General features: G+C 57.5%; 7 protein-coding genes across 7 annotated transcripts; 3 read left to right on the top strand and 4 right to left on the bottom strand.

The window, feature by feature from the left end:
* Positions 1 to 803: 803 nt before the first annotated feature.
* On the top strand, positions 804 to 3396 carry B0I36DRAFT_422463 (tyrosyl-DNA phosphodiesterase I; the record flags this gene model as incomplete). The annotated part of the gene is made up of 4 exons (XM_046162206.1): positions 804 to 964; positions 1550 to 1877; positions 1959 to 2739; positions 2807 to 3396. The coding sequence occupies 4 exons, from the start codon at positions 804 to 806 to the stop codon at positions 3229 to 3231; spliced, it is 1695 nt and encodes a 564-aa protein (XP_046012957.1). The 3' UTR covers positions 3232 to 3396.
* B0I36DRAFT_120851 (acyl-CoA-binding protein) lies at positions 3208 to 4355 on the bottom strand. The gene is made up of 3 exons (XM_046148032.1): positions 4184 to 4355; positions 3996 to 4063; positions 3208 to 3775 (listed from the first exon to the last, which is right to left on the bottom strand). The coding sequence occupies exons 1-3, from the start codon at positions 4272 to 4274 to the stop codon at positions 3626 to 3628; spliced, it is 309 nt and encodes a 102-aa protein (XP_046012956.1). The 5' UTR covers positions 4275 to 4355; the 3' UTR covers positions 3208 to 3625.
* A 219-nt stretch (positions 4356 to 4574) lies between these two features.
* B0I36DRAFT_120884 (uncharacterized protein) lies at positions 4575 to 5206 on the top strand. The gene has a single exon (XM_046148033.1). It carries the CDS (start codon positions 4719 to 4721, stop codon positions 5112 to 5114), a length of 396 nt encoding a protein of 131 aa, XP_046012955.1. The 5' UTR covers positions 4575 to 4718; the 3' UTR covers positions 5115 to 5206.
* Positions 5207 to 6288: 1082 nt separating this feature from the next.
* B0I36DRAFT_229503 (uncharacterized protein) lies at positions 6289 to 6807 on the bottom strand (the record flags this gene model as incomplete). The annotated part of the gene is made up of 1 exon (XM_046149122.1): positions 6289 to 6807. A coding segment is annotated over one exon (519 nt), but the record flags the coding sequence as incomplete, so codon positions are not given.
* Positions 6808 to 7562: 755 nt separating this feature from the next.
* B0I36DRAFT_431408 (uncharacterized protein) lies at positions 7563 to 9239 on the top strand. Its single transcript, XM_046162582.1, has 2 exons — positions 7563 to 7889; positions 7978 to 9239. The coding sequence occupies exons 1-2, from the start codon at positions 7776 to 7778 to the stop codon at positions 8980 to 8982; spliced, it is 1119 nt and encodes a 372-aa protein (XP_046012953.1). The 5' UTR covers positions 7563 to 7775; the 3' UTR covers positions 8983 to 9239.
* A 345-nt stretch (positions 9240 to 9584) lies between these two features.
* On the bottom strand, positions 9585 to 10972 carry B0I36DRAFT_242682 (actin cytoskeleton-regulatory complex protein END3; the record flags this gene model as incomplete). The annotated part of the gene is made up of 3 exons (XM_046149926.1): positions 9585 to 10327; positions 10400 to 10634; positions 10736 to 10972. 3 exons carry the CDS (start codon positions 10970 to 10972, stop codon positions 9585 to 9587), a joined length of 1215 nt encoding a protein of 404 aa, XP_046012952.1.
* Positions 10973 to 12260: 1288 nt separating this feature from the next.
* B0I36DRAFT_362985 (uncharacterized protein) lies at positions 12261 to 15734 on the bottom strand (the record flags this gene model as incomplete). The annotated part of the gene is made up of 1 exon (XM_046158738.1): positions 12261 to 15734. One exon carries the CDS (start codon positions 15732 to 15734, stop codon positions 12261 to 12263), a length of 3474 nt encoding a protein of 1157 aa, XP_046012951.1.
* Positions 15735 to 16079: the final 345 nt, after the last annotated feature.

The raw sequence follows: 16079 nt of genomic DNA, 5'->3' as shown, positions 1-16079 counted from the left end.
GGTGGTGTCGTTGGTGAGAACGGCGGAGATGGCGAGCCAGGAGCGAGGGTTCGAAGATGAGGCTCAGCGGGAAGCCCGACCAGGGACGTCGCACTTGTGGAAGGTCGCTGTCTAGCAGCCGGCGTGGTGGGCAGTGAGGCGGAGAAGGAGGCCGTTGACGTCGAGGGAGGGAGTGGTAATAGGTTGCAGCACCGGTCGGTCAGTCAGTCAGTCAGTCTGCTTAGCGCAAGGTGTACAGGTAAAGGCCAGCAAGATCAGCGACCCCTGGCGCTGGCGTGGGCACACGCAATCTTTGGCTGGCTGGCTGGCTGGCTGTGAGGATGCAGCTGGAGACGCCGCCCTGTGTGGCCGTCGCAATTAGGGGGGGGGGGCATTTCTGGCACTGCGTGTGAAGCGTGCAGCAGCCGGCTCCACCAGCCTGGAGCAGGCCAATCGCCCAGCGCGAGGCGACGTCTCCAGGGCTGGAGGGAAGCGCGCCAAGTACTTTGGCGAGGTCGATCGAGGCATGCCTGGTACCTGGTCTTGTGCCGCCCAGCCCTAGCTAACAGATGTTCTGCCAGCCCACCCACACTGGGGGGGCCATGTACATGGGCCAGCTGCTTGCCCCTGACCCGCCTCTATCTATGGCACTCCTGGGAGCTCCAATTACAGGCACGGGATTGAGAAAGCTTGGTGCAGGTGTAGGGGGCATCGCCATGGCATTTCCAAGTTTCATGCGATCTGCTCGAGCATCGGCCAGTGCTGTGTATGGTCCCAAGTTGAGTGCACCACGGTCCACGAGCCACCTGCACTGCGGTGATGACATGCTCTGGTCAATATCTCGGATGCCGGAAGCTGGTGACAAGGAATATGCCATGTTGTGCCGTTTCTGTCGCTGCTCAACATCCTCCCTGTGGCATGTGGATGCCGGTGCTCTCTGTACACATGGAAAGAGGGCATGCTCACAAGGCATGGAGCTTCAGAGGTCTGCGATACCTCAACATGTGCAATTCGTGCCCCACGGGAACACTTGTTCTTGACTCATCTGCTCTAATGCGCGCGTGCTGGATACCTCGTCATTGTGAACGCAGCCCACAAGGCCAGCCAGTCCTGCTTGCTGGTGCGATGATGGCCTGGTGCTGAGCAGGCAGCAGCACCTCCACTACTTGCTCGTCTCGCTATGTGACCGCGGAAGGTGTTGCTCGTATTCAGACAACCCTTGGGAACCCTCACTGCGATTTTCCAGGCAAGCCGACCTCACGTGCTCCAGCCAGTCGGCCAAGCCATTCACTTGCAAGGGCGACGAGCGCAATGGCGCAGACTCACACTACACCCGCAACCCTGGCCGTGATCGCCCTTTGACTTCTGATTAGCATCAATCTCGAAGTTCTTGTATCACCCCAAGGCCACACCTCGATTCATGCCATAGTCACTGCTATTGCACAATTGAGACCCCGGCCGCGCTGCAGCCCCCCAGCATGGCAGCAGAACGCCGCACCAAGCGGCAGCGCGTCGACGAGCCCGAGGACGCGGACGCCGTCTCTACCACAGCTTTGCACAGCGACAGTAGAACGCCCAGATCTCTCCGTCGTCCAATCAGTCCGCCACCATCAAAAGCTAGAAAGATAGAAGGAGAAGCCACGCGAGCTCGACGGGTACTGCAATCGCCGTTCCGGCTCACCAAGATCCGCGACCTGGGCCCGGACATGAACGTGGACACAATCTCTCTCTCGGACCTGCTTGGCGACCCGCTCATCTCGGAGTGCTGGCAGTTCAACTATCTCCATGATGTCGACTTTACCATGTCTCATTTCGATGAGGACACGCGGGGTCTGGTCAAGGTGCACGTTGTCCATGGCTTTTGGAAGCGGGACGATGCGAACAGGGTCGCGCTGGAGGTACGTGTGGCACCAAGCAATATCCGTGACGCAAGACTCGTCTTTTCAAGGCATGGATGACACTGAACTCGCCTTATGTAGGCTCAAGCATCACGTTACGGCAACGTCAAGCTACACGCGGCTTACATGCCAGCAATGTTCGGCACCCACCATTCCAAGATGATGATACTCTTTCGGCACGACGACACAGCCCAGGTCATCATTCACACCGCAAACATGATAGCCAAGGACTGGACCAACATGACGAACGCAGTCTGGCAGTCGCCACTCCTCCCCTTAGTCAATCGTCCGTCAGGACAGACCTCGGCAACGGGCGGCGTGTCATCCCTCGTCGTCGGAAGTGGCGAGAGGTTCAAACATGATTTGCTCAGTTACCTCAGAGCTTACAACTCAAGACGTAGTGTATGTACCTCGCTTGTGGAGGAGCTTAACAAGTACGACTTCGCGGCAGTCCGCGGAGCGCTCATCGCCAGTGTGCCGGGAGTACACGAGATCGAACCCGACGATGGGGAGACCTGCTGGGGCTGGGCGGCAGCGAGGAAGACGTTGAGATCGGTTCCCATCCAGGCCGGGCGCAAATCAGAAGTCGTTGTGCAGATCTCATCCGTGGCCACTCTCGGGCCGAGCGATACGTGGCTGCAAAAGACCCTGCTGCATTCCTTGACCTCGCCGACAAAGACTTCAGAGAAGCCTGCATTCCGTATCGTCTTCCCGACGCCTGATGAGATCAGGCGGTCGCTCGACGGGTACGCATCAGGAGGCTCGATCCACATGAAGATTCAGTCTGCCCAGCAGGCCAAACAGCTGCAGTACATGCGACCAATGCTCTGCCACTGGGCCAACGATGCCGACAAGGGCCAAGGTCAGTCTTTTGGGTGGACGACTCGCCTGAAGCAATGGACGATTCACTGACCAGAACCATACTGCAGTCTTGCCCGGCAACCACCACGAGGCAGGTCGACAGCGAGCGGCTCCACATGTAAAGACATATATCAGGTACCACGAAAACAGCAACACAATGGACTGGGCGCTTCTCACTTCGGCAAACATATCCAAGCAAGCTTGGGGGGAGGCGGCCAATGCAGCTGGAGACATCAAGATTGCGTCGTGGGAAATTGGCGTCATGGTCTGGCCCGAGTTGCTGACCGGAGAACCCGAGACCATGATGGTGGGAACATTCAAGGCTGACAGCCCCTCCGAAGAAGCACTTGGTGAGATCCCCAGTGCAACGCTGGTAGGGCTCCGCATACCGTACAATCTTCCCTTGCGCCGGTACGCCGCAACCGAACTCCCGTGGGTAGCAACTGCAAGCTATTCCGAGCCCGACTGGAGAGGGCTTACTTGGACTAAATGACATGGGTGAGGGATCAGATTCGGGGAACCTATAAGCGCACAGAGTGGCATCAAAGTCGTACTCGGGACCCCGAGCCGCACAAGGCCCCGGTGATTCGAGAGCGTAACAAGAGCAGGCTGTTGGTCACTCTTGCGGTTGGAGTCTCACATCATAGCAACGCGCAGCGTTTGGTCATGAAGCAGTGTATTGTGCATTCGGGGTATTCATGTTCTGTGTATCATTTACGTGACCAGCATCCCAAGGCTCGTCGACATGGACAATGGGAATGCTGCGTCGTATTCTTCGGGTCTTCCACTCGTTGATCTCGAGCGAGGCGTGAACTTTGTTGTGGTAGGCGCGTTTCGCAGTGGTAACAATTGTGTGGTGACGGAGAGACATTCTGGCTGGGCAGCATTTACGCGCCGACAGCCTCGGGCTCCTTGCTGGCGTCGAAGCCGCACGACGCCTTCAGGGCCTCGACCTTCTCGACGTACGCCTTCTGCGCATCCTCGGCGGAGATGCCGCTCTGGACCTTCTTCTCCCAGGCGGAGTACTTGGCCTTGTTCTAAATTGCGAGGAACGATGAGCGTTAGCGGACGAGGCGTTTTCCTTCTTTTTTTTGTGATTATGAGAGAGCTGTGCTCATGCTCCTGGTGCTGCCCTGCGCATCTCGCAACGCGGCCAAAGGTGGGGGCGACGTGCGTGTCGTTCCTTGCGCGCGCGAGACGGCGCTGAAGTGCGGGGGACAGTCGTTCGTTGTAGAGCTTAGAGCTTCATTGGCTTACCTTGAGGTCGAACATGCCGGGCTTGGGAGCGGCGCTGAAGTCCTCGCCATTGGCGATCTTGTAGAGAGCTGCAGGCGAAAAAGACGAAAAGGTGTCAGTCGAGAGGTCTGCATGACGCAAGTCTTGTTCATGGCGCGCCGTCCCAGTTCAAGGACACGGCTTGGGGGGGGGGGGGGTTTGAGGCTCACCGTAGAGCTCGAGGAGGTCGAAGCTCTCAGGCTTGGAGGTCAACTTCTTGGAGTCGACGACGGCCTTCTGGAACTCGGGGCTGAGAGACATTGTGGCGGAGGGTATGGGATGCTAAAGGTGGCGGTGGAGGGAAAGGCGGGAGGATGTTGTTGTTGTTGTTGTTGTTGTTGTTGTTGTTGTTGTTGTTGTTGTTGCGAGAAGACAAGGAGGGAGGGGATAGGCTGGGGGGCAAGTGGCAGGTCGTAGTCTTTTCTACTCTAGCACCGAGTGGGTGACTTGAACTGACCGACCACATGCACCGAGGTCAGGCCCAACTCCGCTACCCCTTGGGAGGAGGCAGGGACGGATGGATGGGTGGAGAGGGGTTTCCTTTCCTTCCCGATATGGGGTAATCTCAGGGCACACAGAGCAGGGAATTCGGTAGCATGTGCTTTGTGCGTTGTCGTGGGCATGCTTGGCTGATGGTTTGGTGATCCGTGCCGGAGCTTGGGATATGTCAATCGTCCCTGCTTCTGTCTGCTTGGGTGTCATGTCATGTTACTAAGCGACGGCTTGTCTCATGGCAGGCGGTGTCATGATTCCTTTATTATTAGCAGCAGCAACTGCAACAGCAGCCGCCCAGGTGATCGGGGGGACTGTGCCACCAAGCGACGACGCTCGCGAGAGCCGCAGTCGTGGGGGAGACCCGCATCGTCACTTGGGCGAGAGCTTAGCTTGTGCTGCATTTGTTGTTGGGACATTTTAAGTGGCACACCAAGGGGGCCCAGATGGCGGGGTTGGCCTACTTACTGGCGTCATATGTTGAGCTTCTCTGTAGCAGGAGCTCCGGGCTGGGTCCAGGCTCAGGGTCAGGAGGACTCCCAGAATGGCGGCGGTTCCAGGCTTACTAAGGAGGGGGCTACGCGCTGTCTCCTTCGGAGTCTTTGCTGACCCGGGCCAGGAGCAGCTAAGAACAAGACCGTCAAGTCCCCTGTATTACTTGTCACTGGCAGTCCTGGCACATTTCAACGATGGCCAGCTGTATTCTAGCTGCAGGAGACGCTTTGCCTTGCGACAGGAAGTCGCCGCCTCGCTGTCCACCACGTCTGGCTGCTGGTTTGCGCAACGAATCATCTAGCCACCAGGGGCCCGACGGGAATGTGTCCTGGCTCCATCGAGAGTGAAGATGTTGTTGGTGATGATCAGGGGCCTGGCAAAACGGTCTTGGGTGAGACATGGCATGAATGTGTCGATCGGCCACAGAGGAAGGCAGTCTGTGTTCAGCTCTAGAGTCAGCCTCGCCAGAAGGTGCGACTGGGATGCTGCACTATATAGGTAGCCTCGCATGCTGTGCTGTGCCTGGCAGCCATCTGATAAGGGCCCCCTTCTTTTTCTTTTTCACGTGTCGCGCTTCAGGCACAAGGGAGGTTAGGGTTGGCAGCACTGCAGCGCCGGCACGTGGTTCGGGCCCGATTGTTCCCAGCAGTACGCCCGAGCCCGGATTATGGACTGCGGCCGGAGAATGGGCACAGCCCCGCAGAATTGCCCGTCGACGTTGACGGTGTCGGTTCGTTGCAAGCGCCGACCGCCGACTGCGCTCCCAAGGTTCGCCAAGGTAGGTAGGCAGGATTGAATTGATATGCCACGGCCACATCCCGCAGCAGACAGCCCCGACTCGAAGTGCACCGATTCAGAATGGTCCGCCGTCTGGGAAGAGGAGAGCCCGGAGGAGGGCCGTCCTCGGAGACTTTTGAGGCGCGCCGCATGCAGGTGCTGCAGGAACGAGACCAGGTGTCACCTCTTCGATACACGAGTCCTCAAACAACCAATTCCACACACATTTCCACTCCTAGCAATGGAGCCCGTGATCAATTCTGCTAAACATGCCTGGGCCTCTGTTCGGCGATAACGCTTGCTACATATCAAGAACAACTCGCGTCAATATTGGCTAGCTCTCGGAGAATCCGAATCATGGGAGCTGCCTGTTGCCTCTGCCCAGCTGGCTCTGCCTAAACCAGATGTCCCTGGTTTCCGCGATTGAGAGGCTTTTGGGCGAGGTGCAGTTGACGGTGAGATCTGTGCTCGCCGCAAGTGGCTCATCACTGTCGATCATGAAGCCCAGTACTTCAAGGAGCTCTCCCCGCAATCCCATCAGCCATGGGTGGACGACTGTCACATAGTCGCGGATCGTGGCAAAACCACCGTCTGGGCCGTCATTCAAGGCCGCCACCTGTACCGTGACACTCTTGTCTCGGGGTATCTCCGTCCCACAACACTCGAGCAGCTCCGTACTATCAGCTCGCGCGTTGTCGTCGTCGTTATCGTCACCATGCGCTACCGGTAAGCGCAGGTCCTCGTGCTCCGCGTGATATCCAAGCCACTGCTCTTCCCAATCGTCGAGCTCAAACACCTGCACAGCGATGGAAGATAGCCTGGGCTCGCTGATAGGAAGTTGAGCGATAGGGTGCCATTCACCACTCTCCTGGTCGTATATGGGCTCCTTCAGAACAACGTCATCCTGGATTGAGAGTACGGAGATGGCAGTCTCGAGGGGCCCGTCCAGGGACCAGAATATGTGATTGAGGGCGGAGGAGGATCTCTCCCATCTCCCCGCGGCAGTGTGCTCCTCGTAACTGGGGTATGGAAATTGGGTCTGGTGCGGCGCAGCTGGCAGGTTGAGGTGATACTGGGTGTCTGCGAAGCGGCCTTCTTGCCCCACCATGGCGCTTGGAAGAACAGCAGTCTGTCTTGTACACGATACCTGCGCACAGTAGGGCGCGCCGTCCTTAAGCATTCTCTGGTTGTCGCTCCTGCTTGCAGTCTATTGATTCCCCAGCAGCGCCTTTTGTCTCCTCTGTGTAGTCAAGCAGGTGTCTTGGGCAAAAGGCGGCCGCTGATTGGCTGCAGCGAGCCGTCTGGCATCCCCCCCCTGCATCGTTGCTGAATTGAGTTGTTGACTTATGTCATCCCCGCGCGGTAGCTTAGAAATTGCTGGGCGCCACTGGTTGGTCATCCGTTGACCAATCTCTCTGCAGCAGGGGTCCTGGAGCCCCGGCGACTTTTAGGTTGTGCCCAGAAGCTGGAATGAATCAATTGCCGGTGGGATTGCATGCACCGGCCGGTATGGCTGCATTTGCCAACAGATGGAGGAAGCCTGCAAAGACCGGACTGGGCTGGCTTGGAAATCGAGGGAATCCGGGGTCTGCATGTGGTCGTGCCGGCCTGCCTGCCTGCCTGCCTGCCTGGTTGCAGTAAGGGTGCTGCCCGCAGCAGGAGCATGTGGGGCTCGGGGCAGGCCCGGGACCGAGACATGCCGGTGGGGCCCGCCGGCACGGGCACTGGATGAGTCCATGATGGACACTTTCGAAGAGTGCACCACGACACGCAACTCTCCGCGAAGGCTAACCATCTCCTCCATATATTAAGAGGCGGCCCTGCTGCTTCTCCTCGGCCGTGTCTCTGATACTTCTCGCTCTCATCACTCACAACAACACTCAGTTCCAACAATCAAACCTCGGTCACAAACTCGGGCTCTGCTCCAACCACCACCAGTCGACTTACACACACACACCCACACACACACAACTGGCACAACCACCACCACCCGCCACAATGCCTACCATTGTCATCCTCGGAGGCGCCTACGTCGGCGTCCGCGTTGCCCACAGCCTCCTCAAGACCACTGCAAAGACTGTCAAGGACCTCAAGATCATCCTCGTCTCAAAGGTACGCTCCCATCACCTCGAAAACACCACAGCCAATCAAGCCGCAGAGACAAGTCTAGAGACCGCAATGCTAAACAATGACCCTCCAGAACTCCCACTTCTACTGGAACATGGCCTCGGTCCGCCTCGTGATCCCCGGTCAGCTCAAGGAGGAGCAGTACGCCGTCCCCATCGCAAAGGGCTTCGAGCAGTACCCCGCAGAGTCCTTCCAGCTCATCGTCGGCTCCGCTGAGGGCCTCGACACCGACGCAAAGACCGTCTCCGTCAAGGTCGGCGACGCCGAGCAGTCCATCTCGTACGACCACCTCGTGCTCGCCACGGGCAGCCGCTACGTCGATAGCAACGTCCCCTGGAAGGCCAACGGCACCTACGAGGAGCTCGCCGCCACGATCAAGAACGTCCAGGAGCGCATCGCCGAGGCCAAGGAGATTGTCGTCGCCGGCGCCGGCGCCACCGGCATCGAGCTGGCCGGCGAGATCGCCTTCGAGTACGGCAAGGAGAAGAAGGTCACCCTGCTGAGCGGCGACAGCCAGATCTTCGGCGGCGACTCGGTGGCCTCCAGCGCCGCCAACGAGCTCAAGAAGCTCGGCGTGGTCATCAAGACGTCCGCCCGCGTCGCCAACACCACCACCCTCGCCGACTCTGGCAAGACCGAGATCGCCCTCGAGAACGGCGAGAAGCTCACTGCCGACCTGTTCCTCTCCGCCATGGGCGTGGTGCCTAATTCCGAGTACATCCCCGCCAAGCTGCTCAACGCCAAGAAGTTTGTCGAGGTCGACGAGACCTACCGCGTCACCGGCGCCGCCGACGTCTGGGCCGCCGGCGACGTCGTCGCCAAGCCCAAGGCCACCTTTGTCAACGGCGACTTGCAGGCCACCGGCCTCGCCAAGAACATCGACCTCGTCCTCAAGGGCAAGACCCCCGCGGCCATCTCGCTCATGCCGTTCGACGTTGCCGCCGCGTCCGTGGGCCGCAACCGCGGTGTCGGCCGCATGGGCGTGGTCAAGCTCTTCTCCTTCATGGTCTACCAGATGAAGGGCAAGACGCTTGGTATCCAGAAGATGCCCGGCTACCACAACGGCAGCTCCTTTTAGATGCATGCTGCATCTGCGGAATGAGAAAATGGGTTTTTTTTTTCTTTCAGCGAGCGAATGAGACAGGGGCGCCGTGGGGAGCTACAATGTCTAATCGAGAGAGGTCTCCCCCAAGAACGAGGCCATCTCTACGGCGGTGGTGGATGGACGTGCGGCAATCAGCATATAATACTTTCTTTTAGACTTCTTCTAGTTGTTGTTACGATACCCTGCTTGGTAGGCATTTATAGAAACCTCTTTTTTTTGTCCATTCTTGCAATCCTTTGATGCCTCCTGGCTGGTGATAATGTTTCTTGTGCACTTGTGGGTGCTAGGCTCGCTAGCTGTTATAGAATTGGAATTGAGCAGCCGTATCATGGTCAAGAGTGAGATAAAAATCGAGGTTTCGGCATCCCCAAGTAAATTCTCGTCACAGAGTTGTCCCATGCTTCTTCTATTCACAACCACCGGGGCCTAGGCCAACACCAGAACAACAGAAATTATATACACTTTCCTTCCCTTCCTCTTTCCTTCCGTACGAACCCCCCAATCACAAACCCGGGTAGCACCGTAACCTCCTCCCAAATAGACCTCTTTCCACTTCTTCACGACGTGCACCAAACTTACCGATTCGCCTTCTCATCCTCAATCTCGCGCCGGAGCTGATCAAGGACCTTGAGTCGCGAGCTTAGGTGCGCCTCGAGCCCGTCAATCTGCTCCTGCACGGTCGTCAGGTCCTCCCGGACCGACTTGAGGTCGCCGCCGGCCTTGACCTTGCCGGACCCTTCCTCGAGCTCGCGCGCCTCCTTGCGCTTGTAGTCGAGGAGCTGCTCCAGCTCGCGCTTCACGAGGGCCGGCTTGCTATCGCGCGACCCGTTGGCGCCTCGCCCCGCGCGGATGTTGGCCTGCTCCTCGATCCGGGCCATCTTGTCGTCGAGCTCGGCCAGCTGGCGCTTCAGCCGGACCTCTTCCCAGTCGTCCGTCTTGGCCGTGCTGAAGTCTGTGCCTTGCGCCTTGAACCCGCTCCGGCCCAGGCGCGTCAGGTACTGGTCGCCAAACTTGGCCTTGCGCCCCGTAGACGTCGACTCGTCAGACTTGGCGGCCCACCGCGCGGCCGCGGTCGACTTGTTGCGCTCGCTGTCCAGCTGGTAGTCGATCTGGTTGCGCTCAAAGGAGGAGCGCAACGAGGCTGGCACTGTGCGTGGGATACGGTACCCATCGTGCCGGTTGTTGAGGATGTGCAGAAATGCTAGGCATGCGTCCTTGTTGACCGTCGAGGCGGCTTGCGGGTTGATGAGGTTCCATGCTGATCGGATGTCCGTGTCTGGCACATCGAGAGATTCGTAGAGGTCCTGGAGTGAGGTGACTGTGGAAAGTCGTTAGCAGACGAGACTCAAGTCTCCGGGTAGCGGCTAGTTCCGCCTGTGACCTAACGTACATGATACCTCTCCGCGCATGTCTCTGTTCTCCTGGTATATGGACTCGTACTTGGACTTGTCCGCAGGCTTCATGTACCAGTCGAACCCGTCCTTAAGCCCCGGCTCGTCGAGATCGTCCTCGACTCTCTCGAATTGCACCTGCTTGCCCGTAACGGCGCGGTTCGCCTGCACCAGGTGCGACTTGGACTCGGGCACGAGCCAATCTGGTAACGTCGTCGGAACGTCTGCATACTCCTACACATCCAGGAACAACTCACGAGTCAGTATTCTGACACGCATCACCGAGAAGCGCTGGGCAACCGCGAAGGCCAAAAGCCAGAGGCCGGGAAACTCACCCCATTCACAATGTCGAAAATGATCCGCATCCCCACGCAAAACTCCTCAAAGTCGAGGTTGCCGTCATTGTCAATGTCCGCGACGTCCCAGATGCGCTCGAGCTGGTCGTCCCGCAGGCCGCTGTTCTTGAGCAAGGGCGCGGCCTGCTCGCCCGTGAGGTGCGTCCCGCCATTGGTGCGCGTGCTGAAGATGTTCCAGTACGTCTCAATCTCGGAGGGCTCGATGCGTGGTGCCATGGTTGCGGTCGAGTGTGCGTGAGTGTGTATCGTCTATGGTACGGAATGTGATTGGCAAAAGTTGTCGCTCTACGTAGGGCTGCCTGGTGCCGGGCCCCCCTTTCTGCGATTGCTGCCGTGAAGGAGCGAGCGACTGCGGGATGTTGTCGACCGTCACTGCGCAATTCAGCTCTGCCTGGGTGCTGAGTCAGGCGGGTGGCTTGAAGCAAGTGATGTGCCGGATTGGACAATTCGCAGAAGACGGTCGGCGGTTTCGTCGGCCGGAAGCTTGTCCTGCCACGCAAGCTTGCGCCTGATAAAGCAAGCTAATCGACGAGGCGCGATCGCCCAATCGTGCAAAGGCTTAGGGTATCGTATCGGTTCAGCTGCGGGGGAACTGGTGCTGAAGAATGTGTGCTGCCTGGGAGGCTTGGTCGGCGTCGTTGTGCGTCGAGGTCGCAGTCAATAGGCCGTCGGCTGTGGATGAGCGTTGGTGATGATGGTGGTTGGCAGCAGCCCGGGCTGCGTACGTAGCCGCCTGCAGCGAGGGCTCTCCGCAGGTTCCACTTACGTGTGTGTGGTGGGGGAAGCTGTGGCAGCCCCACTTTTCTGGGCGACCCCTGCACCAACGACTTACACGACGCCCATTGCGCGATGACGGAATCACTGGGAGAACGGAAGGTTGAATCTAGAAATTGGATGAGGCTACTGACTATTTTCTTCGCGAAGAGTGGACCTGCTCTAGATAAGGAGCGGGAGATCTCGCTGGCTAGTGTCTCCGCTGACCTGAATACTACATCCGTCTATACAATCGTGCTCTTCTATCATAAATCGTCCATCTCATGTTCTCATGACGGTCGCATTATCCCTTCATCCCGGAGGCCGAAATTGCGCTCAGCGTTGCTGGTAGAGCCTCCTGCGAGATCATTCTCTTCAAAGCACTTCTATGCTTGGGGGCCTGTCATGGCCTAATTCATCCGTCTATCAATGCAGTTGTCAAAATGCTAAGCTTGTCTCTGGTCTGGCGGGCTCTGTTGAAAGCTGAGTATCTCCTCATTGACTGAGTGGCTTTCTTGCTGGACCACTCCCCATTCGTTGGTCAACTCATCATCATGGGCCGTCGTGGTATCCTGTGTATGTGGCGGGTGACTTGTTGATTCCTCGCACGTCTTCTCGCGACCCCGTTGTTTTCTCCAGGGACGTAGTTTGTTTCTCCTTGAAGATAATCTCTCCTTGCGTTGTGGTGAGGACCTGTTCGAGGTTTTCCAAAGGACCCAGTCTGGTTCCCCTTCATCTCTGTCGCTCTTCTTCAGTCATCCGAAGCAGGTTCATCAATAATCTCGATGTACTCTGGCACCCGCGATCCCTGTGACTGCGGCGGCGTCTGGAGACCAGTAGGCTGGTCCGAACCAGATTGCATCGGCACACTCTCAGGAGGGAATGCTGGTGTTGTAGGAGTCGGCAACTGCGAGCCCGGGGGCGCGGCGTGCTGGAAGATGCTTGCCGCCACGCCCTGAGCCATTGCTGGGTTTGCGCCCATGCTGGCCGCCAGATTGTTCATGACGAAAGTGTGCATCAGGTTGTACTGCCAAGGCTGCAAGGCCTGAGGCGTGAAACTAGCTGTCGGATTCTGTGGAGCGAGAGCTGGCATGAACGGCATGGGATGCTGAGCCGGAGATGTATTTGTCTGTGGTAGAACTGCTGGAGGCAGTCCGTGGATGCGAGCGCCGGAGGGCAGACGCGCCATGGCAGCTGCAACCTCCGAGGGAATGTGCATCGTGAACAGCTGCTTGCCGGTCACCGGGTCGATGCCGGCAGGCACAATACCCGGCACGTTTTCCACAGGCATCTGGCCTTGAGTTGTTGCGTCCTGCGCACGACGACTGGCAACACTTGCATCAGAATCATGGCCGCTGGAGTAGTCATCTTCCGATGAGTCGCTGTGCGATACGTGCTTAGGGGAGGTTTGTCCACTCTGCTTGCGCTGATTGTTTTGCTTGACTTTGTTCTGTTGAGAGGAGGTCTTGCTGCCTTCACTCGCAATAGACGGTTTGCGAGTCGCCTGCTTCTTGCGGCTACGGCCGTCGTCGTCATCATCGTTGGCTTCGTTTGGACGCTGTCGCTTGCGGTTCAGCAAGGGCTGCTCCATCTCGAGTTTGACGGGAGCTTGCACCTGCTTTTTCTGGGTCTGGATGTGCACCTGCTTCTTGCTGCGTTTCGCGTCTCGCTTCTCATCTTCAATGTCGACAGACAGTTGACGCTTGCGGCTTGGCGGGTTGTTCTCCGACTTGATTTTCACGACGGCTGGTGTAGATCGAGGAGCAGCCACTTTCTTTTGTTGCTGCACCGGCTTATTTCCCCAAGCAGCGCGTGACTTCTTACACTTCTGCGGCTGTGCGCCAGCCTTTGAGGCCCGGTTGATGGGGGCGATAGCCTCTGTCTTCTTCTTCTGTGCCAGGGTCACGGCAGGCTTGGTGTTCTCCTTCTTGATGGTGGGAGCATTGGCTTTGGCCTTCTTCTTTGGCCGGACCGCAGCGGTCTTCTTCGGCTCGACCCATTCTTCGTCGTCGGAGGCCGGTGCTTGCGTACGCTTGGGTTTGGGCTTCGATGCTCGGCTCGCCTCTTCCATGGCGAGCTGCTGCTCTTGATGAGCCCTAAAGTCGAGCTCTTCCTGTCTGATCTCTCTCTGGTCTTCTGAGACTAGCCACTCTCGGTACGGCGCGAGCGTCTCCTGCGCCTCGCTGAGGATCATCTTGCGTTTGAGGGAACGGCCATCCTGGCGAACAAACACCGTCCTGGTGATGGATGATTTTGGTGTGCTTGCGCGACTGCTTGTCAGGGATCCGGCAGCGTCCATTGGCAGCTTGTCTGATGGAGCTTCATCTGTCGCCCCAGATCTTGTGACAGTGGTGGCCGTAGCAGTTTCAATGACTGTTGCCTCAAGGCCGGGCATGTCTGTCTTGCGGAGTGCCTCGATGGTCGCACTCGAGATGTCGCGAACCATTTGCTGGAAACGGTCTTCTGTGAGATGGCTGGGCTTAGCCTCGACCGGTGCTTTGGCTGGAACATCGTACTCGGCTCCATGCATCTCTATGGATAGAGCCGTCTCGGTGATGGCGGGTGGCTCCATGCCTCGTGCCATATAGTACCGGCCATTCTCACACTTCATGTCGACATCTTGCCCCTCGCCAACGATGACCTCATGCACACCAGGCTCCGTGACACGTGGCATGAGCTGCAGATCACGAAAGATGGCAGCCGGCTGTGACAACTTCATTCTCAGAATGAAGTCTTCGCGGAAGTCGAGCTGATGCTGGGCGTTGAAAGCACCTCGCTGCAGGCCGTGGGTGATGATGGTGTACCAACCCCCTGCTCCGTGTGCGACAGGACCTGCGTCAGAAGAGGCTGCTTTGCCAAAAGGTCTGTCGAATGTGACACTCCGGCCCGAAGGGCCAGTAACGTAGAAGCCCTTGGGTAAGTAGAATTGGATGAAGCCGGGGAAGCCATGAAAAATCTTGCCGACTTGCTCAAGGCTCGAGTTTGTCTCGTACCGCTGCGGTCCTACAGGTGCTTTGCCACCTGCGGCCCATGATTTGTGGAAAACCGAGTTGACGAGAGTCGATGCCTGTGTGATGGTGTCAGATGGGTTGACGACCGCGTCCGTTTGGCTGTGCTTCTCCTCCTCGGTCAACGTGATGACCGGCTCTGTGTCCTCTGCGGTGGCTGTCAAAGAGGCCGCTGTGCATAGCAGGATCTCGTCCCCGTCTTTCTTCTCGAACAGACGGGTATAAGCTTCCGGGTAGATGAAGGTATATCTTCCAGCCTCCTCCAAGTGCTTGATGCCTGTCATCCCATACATGAAAGATCCACGTGGCAGATCAATGTAGCGGAAGAGCAGTCTCTCATTGGGCTTGCCCTTGCCACCAGCCCGGACACGAAAAGCAGCGAATGCCTGGTTGGCTGCCTTTGAGCCGCCGCTGGGCAGCCACTTATCCTGGACCTCGGGGAACCCAAAGTAAGAGGTCTCAAGCAGGTTGCGCTGTATATGGTACGCGCTTTGTGTGATCACAGGGAGAAGAAAGCTGCGGTCGATTTTTACGAGATAGTCTCGTGCCTCGCGAACAATGTTTGCGAGGAAACTGTCAGTTGAGTCAGTGAGTGTAGACTCGTCTCTGTTGGGAATGTAGATTGATTCTGAGGCCAAGACCCTACGGCGATGGACCGAGTACCGCGTGGCGAGTGATTGTGCAATGTCACTGTCAAGGGCGAGGTCGTCCATCGCCTTCCAGAAGACGGCCTTGCGAGTTTCTGCTGCAGAGAGAGCTGTGTCTTTGTGTTCATGCAGCTGGTAGTCCGTAGCGACTTTAACGAGGTAGTGTTGAGCCTCTTTTGGCAGCTGGCACCATAGAGCAATGGCGGTTTTGACCTGAAGTGCATAAGCGAGGCCATGAATGCATGCCTGTGGCTCTTCGCGGGTGAAAATGGGCGTGTCTGGCCAAGGACCGAGAAAGTCCGGCTCCTCGTAGACATTGATGGTCTCGCATGCGAGAGGGTCGATCTTGAGCCGTGCGATCGTGTCAGCGTTGGTGTTCGAGGGAGTGTCAAGCTCCATGCAAGTGGGCACAGCAGGTTTGCTGTACATCGGACGTATGTCTGTGTCGAGTGTGGGAAACAGCTCGAAGATGTCTTCATCGTAGTTGCTGCTCGTGTCGGTGTCCATGTCTGGCTCGGGCGAGTGCACCGTCATAGCCTCAAGCTCGTAATAGAAGGCAAGGTCCACCATGTTAGAGGACGAGTTTGTTCTGGGATCTCGGTTGGGAGGTTCAATGAGCCTGCATTGCGGCTATATATGCGCTCTTGCCTGGGTTGTCGAAAGGCCTGAGAGTGTTCAAGATTTCTTTCAAAATATAGGAGGCTGGCTTTTGGCTGGCTATATCTTTTGCTTGAGATGATCAAGGGTTTGGGTGTTTTAAATGATCAGTTGAGATTGGCGGTGATAGTATGAAATTTGAGGGCACGAAATTGTCCAAATTTGTGATTGAGCTAGCCAAAGGGGAACCGGCTTTTGTTTGGTACAGGACTGAGAGAGAGAAGTCAGCGTTGTCTCTGACTTGCCAGGCACACAGAG

This window comes from Microdochium trichocladiopsis, assembly GCF_020744255.1.
Source record: "Microdochium trichocladiopsis strain MPI-CAGE-CH-0230 chromosome Unknown B0I36scaffold_5, whole genome shotgun sequence".
In the NCBI taxonomy this organism is placed as follows: domain Eukaryota; kingdom Fungi; phylum Ascomycota; class Sordariomycetes; order Xylariales; family Microdochiaceae; genus Microdochium; species Microdochium trichocladiopsis.
The sequence above is the reverse complement of the archived record's forward strand: the minus strand, read 5'-3'. Positions and strand labels throughout refer to the sequence as shown.